Source organism: Octopus bimaculoides, chromosome 29 (assembly GCF_046866305.1).
Source record: "Octopus bimaculoides isolate indiv1 chromosome 29, ASM4686630v1, whole genome shotgun sequence".
Lineage (NCBI taxonomy): Eukaryota > Metazoa > Mollusca > Cephalopoda > Octopoda > Octopodidae > Octopus > Octopus bimaculoides.
The window spans coordinates 15,647,224-15,652,223 of NC_142956.1; the positions used below are offsets into that span (position 1 = coordinate 15,647,224).

A 5,000-nucleotide genomic window follows, 5' to 3' on the forward strand; every position below is an offset into this window, starting at 1 on the left:
TTTGAAATTTGAATAAATTTTACCTGTTTGCAGACATTTACAATGGAGTACCAAGTTGAAGAAAAAATGGACCGAGCTATTTGGCACCTCATTGAATTCAAGAAGATCTATCTGCCACAGCAGAATTGATACCGGTGCTGGTTCCACCTAAAAAACACTGGTACTGGTACCACTTAGAAAGCGCTGGCACCACCTAAAAAGCACTGGGGCTGGCTCCATATAAAAAGCACTGGTGCCACATAAAAAGCATTGGTGATGTCAGTTTAAAAGCACCCAGTACACTCTATAGTGTGGTTGGTGTTAGGAAGGGCATCCAGCCATAGAAACCACACCAGAACAGACAATGGAGTCTGGTATAGCCCTTGACCGTACCAGCTCTGGTCAAGCCATCCAACCCATGCCAGCATAGAAAATAGACATTAAATGATGATGATGATAATGAAATTTATTTAACCCAATATATATATGTATATACATGTGTGTTGTTGTTTCTTGTTTTGACTTCACATGGTAGTTGCAAACAGCCATCCTCATCACCTTGAATGGTGCCCTTCGTTTTCCATTTTTCTGTGGAAACAGGTGAGCATTGGTGACAGGAAGGGCATCCTGACCATCTACCAGTTCTGCTAATCTAACACCCGGGATTAACGTTTATTTTTATTGACCATTCCCAAAAGAACTTAGACTGATACAGGTTGGCATCAGTGTTATTGCAAAGAGTCAGAATAAATACCACAAGGCATCAGTCCCGACTATCTACCAGTTCCACCAATCCAACACCCTCGATTATTTCTTTTATCAACCCCCAAATGGATGAAAGGCTAATTTCACTTAACGGCCCTTCCAATTTGCTGCATTTACCAATATTTTCAGACCCCTGTTACTGCTATTTCCCAGGAACACAGCTATTTGGAATCTAAGAGAAAACTATCAATACTTTTACATAAATAATTGCATAGAGTTCCAATCATAAATGGAATGATAGAAGAGATCTATAATGGTAGTAAATATCCATTTTGGAGATATTTCTATGTTTCATAAATAGTATTTTAGAGCTCATAGCTTTTTTTGCTATAAGAAACAATTTATGTTTGAAATTTGATGCTTGTATTTGTAATAAGAAGTATAGATGGAATGGTACTGCTGAAGTGTTGAAGCCATAATGATATCCACGAGGTGGCTGACAATGGGAGTACATATTTTGATATGTTTGTTGGCTGTATAGCTTTTATATTTTGTGGTTCTGTTGTTCTAAGTTGCCTTTCACTCTTAAAGGGCTGGACTTGTTAAAGGATTCTTAGTTTTGTATAGGTTATATTTAATTTTCTATGCTTCAGAGCAATAGATATGGAACAATTTATGCTTGCGTTTGTAATAATAAGCAAATGTGGATACAAAGGACATATTGTCTCCTAATTCCCAAGCACCGTATGTTTTTGATGATGTTGACACAGCCAGATTCAATGGTACTGCTCAAGTGTTGAAACCATAATGATATCCGTTAGGCAGCTGATGAGGGGAGTACATTTGATATGCCTGTTGTTTGTGAATCTTTTTATATCTTGTCCAGGTGTTCTAAGTTGTCCTTCATTTTCAAGGGGCTGAATTTGCTAGAGACTTCTTGATTTTTTTTTATATGTAGTATTTTAAATTTCTATGCTTCATAGCTATAGGTAAGTAACAACCTACATTTGAAGTCTGATGTTCATATTTGTAATAAAAAGCAAGTTCAGATGTAATGGACATATCACACTCCTGCTTCTTGTCCATCAATTTTCAAGCGCCAGTTGTGTTTTTTAATACTGTTGACACAGCCAGATTAAATGGTACTGCTCAAGTGTTGAAACCATAATGATATCCATTAGGCAGCTGATGAGGGGAGTACATTTGATATACTTGTTGTTTATGAATTATTTACATCTTGTGATCTTGTTTTTCTAAGCTGTCCTTCATTTTCAAGGAGGCTGAACTTACTAAAAGCTTCTTGATTTCTTATAGGTAGTATTCTGAATTTCTATCCTTCATAGCTATAAGTAAGTAACAACTTGTGTTCGAAATTTGATGTTTCTATTTGTAATAAGAAGCAAATGTAGATGTAACAGACATATCACACAAATATTTTGCTCCTGCCTCTTGTCTATCAATTTTCAAGCACTGTATATGTTTTTAATGCAGCTGACATAACCAAGTTGAACGGTACTGCATGAGTGTCAAAACAACAATATCTGATCGGCAGCTGATGATGAGAATACATGTTTGATATGCTTATTCTCTGTGAATCTTTTTACATCATGTGGTCTTCTTTTTCTAAGTTGTCCTTCATTCTCAAAGGGCCGAACTTGTTAAAGGGTCCTTGGTTTCATGGTTTCTGGAGGTTTTGTCATCTGTATTACACCATACATGCTGCATATACAAATTCCTTAACTGTGTAAATGTTATCGGTCATTTAGCCTTGCTACTTTTTAAATATAAATTTTATCATCATTTTTATTGTTGTTATTATTATTATATCCAGATTGAATGGTACTGCCTAAGTGTCAAAACAACAAATGATATTCGATAGGCAGCTGATGATGGAAGTATATATTTGATATGCTTGTTGTCGGTGAGCTTTTTTATAACTTCTGGTCTTGTCTTTCTAAGTTGTCCTTCATTCTCAAAGGGCTGAACTTGTTAAAGGGCCCTTGGTTTCATGGTTTCTGGAGGTTTTGTCATTTGTATCACACCATACATTGATATATAAAGGTTTCTACTTTAGGGAGGGTTTGCTGCATATATAAATTCCTTAACTGTGAAAATGTCTTCAGTTCAACAGATACAGTGATGAAATTTCTCAGATTTTTTTCAATATCACGTCTGCACACAATATCAGAGTCATTCAGCCTTGCTATTTTTTTAAATATAAATTTTATTATAATCATCATTATTATTATTATTCATATTAATTTACTGCTGCTGATAAGCCATCACAGTCATCAACATCATCATTGTTATGGCTTTTTTTCTTCTTGTTCTTGTAAATGTTACTGCTGCCATCTAGTGTCAACAAACTCAGTCTTGTCTGTCACACTCTCACACACTCTCTCATATATCATATCTCTCTCTCTCTCTCTCTCTGTATCTGTCTCTTTGTCACACACTCTTCCTTTTCTCTGCCTTTCACACATACTCTCTAATACTCTACCTCTCTTCCATCTGTCTCTCTCTCACACATGCACTCATTCCCTCCTCTCACTACAACTCCTCTCTAGCTTTCCGAAATCACTACTCCTCAAGAGTGGTGATAGAATCAACCGGAATTGATGGCACGTGCGTGTCTACGTGGTCGAGGTAGTCCTTACCGACGTACAGAAGGCCCCAGCTTGACAAAAGACCGAAAAGCACGCGGAGGCCAGTGCTGTTTGGCAAGAGGGACTTGAGCGACGCCCACAGCAACACCGATCCAAAGTTGAACGCTATCGTTCCGAAGGCACTGTAGATGATTCGCTTGTAGACAGGACTGTCCGCCAGGTGTCGCCGGCTGTAGATGAAGAATCCGATGCCAAGGTGAGCGTTTAGCCACAGAGTATTGGCTACCAAAAGCTCGTTTGGTGCAAAAAGTCTGGAAAGAGACAATAATGAAATAAAGAAATAATTATTAAAAAAATTCAAACGTACAGCAACACTCTGAGTATAAAAGTTTGTGTATACACACACACACACATATACTCATTTTTACTTGTTTCAGTCATTTGACTGTGCCCATGCTGGAGCACCGCCTTCAGTCGAGCAAATCGAACCCAGGACTTATTCTTTGTTAGCCTAGTACTTATTCTATCGGTCTCTTTTGCCAAACCGCTAAGTTACGGGGGCGTAAACACACCAGCATCGGTTGTCAAGCAATGTTGGGGGGACAAACACAGACACACACATATATATATATATATATATATATGACAGGCTTCTTTCAGTTTCTGTCTACCAAATCCACTCACAAGGCTTTGGTCAGCCCGAGGCTATAGTAGAAGATACTTGCCCAAGGTGCCACGCAGTGGGAATGAACCTGGAACCATGTGGTTCGTAAGCACGCTACTTACCACACAGCCACTCCTGCGCATATGTCTATAAAACTTAGATATGTTTCAACCATAGATTGGTCCAGGCCATGTCTAACTTAAGAGCACCACCTGATAGGATTATCTAAATCCATTTTAAGTCAAGTTTTGTTTATGGTCCCTTCAAGTAGTGAGTTCTTGTTGAGTGAGTTGTATCCAGGTATGGGTGGCTTATCTGGTATTCCTTGAAGAAATCTGTCCAGACTCCGTTTAAAGGTGATGGGATCCTTTTCCTCTTTAATCAGTTTTGGGACAATATTAAACAGGGCAGGGCCTGTTGAAGAAAAGAAATTATGTCGTAGTGTACCTATATGTTGTGATCCTGAATTGTGCAGGGGACATATGGCCCATAGTCCCAGCCTTGGATGAACCTTGAAACTAATGTTCGGGTCGTTTGGGCAATACTGGCGGTATATTCTCCACATCGTATAAATAATGTAACACTCGCGGCAGTGCTGGAGAGAGTAGAGTTTTAAGGCGGTCCCAGTAATTGAGATATATATATAAATGTATGTATATTTTTTCAGTGTACAAATAACAAGGAAAAAAAAATGGAAAAATAGTTACCAGGGTAGCAAAAATTCACATAAGTGCCAAGGATATTACAGCCTACTTATAAAGGTAGAAATCTCTGGTTAAGTGAAATGTTTTTGTATAACATGGATAAATTCAGAAATGGAGTCAAACGTAGATGTTATTCAAATCAATATATGTATGTATGAATGTATGAATGAATGGTTAGTTGGTTGGCACTCCGTCAGTTACGATGACGAGGGTTCCAGTTGATCCGATCAATGGAACAGCTTGCTCGTGAAATTAACGTGCAAGTGGCTGAGCACTCCACAGACACATGTACCCTTAACGTAGTTCTTGGGGATATTCAGCGTGACACAGAGTGTGACAAGG

At 38.3% G+C, this 5,000-nt stretch overlaps 1 protein-coding gene across 1 annotated transcript in view; it reads right to left on the reverse strand.

Moving 5' to 3' along the window:
• Positions 1 to 398: 398 nt before the first annotated feature.
• LOC106881286 (uncharacterized) overlaps positions 399 to 5,000 on the reverse strand; it is a 7,545-nt gene continuing 2,943 nt past the window's right edge. Inside the window, exon 2 of the mRNA XM_014931618.3 lies at positions 399 to 3,601. Within this exon, the coding sequence (XP_014787104.1) occupies positions 3,265 to 3,601 (337 nt within the window). The 3' untranslated portion in view covers positions 399 to 3,264. The remainder of the gene's footprint in view (positions 3,602 to 5,000) is intronic.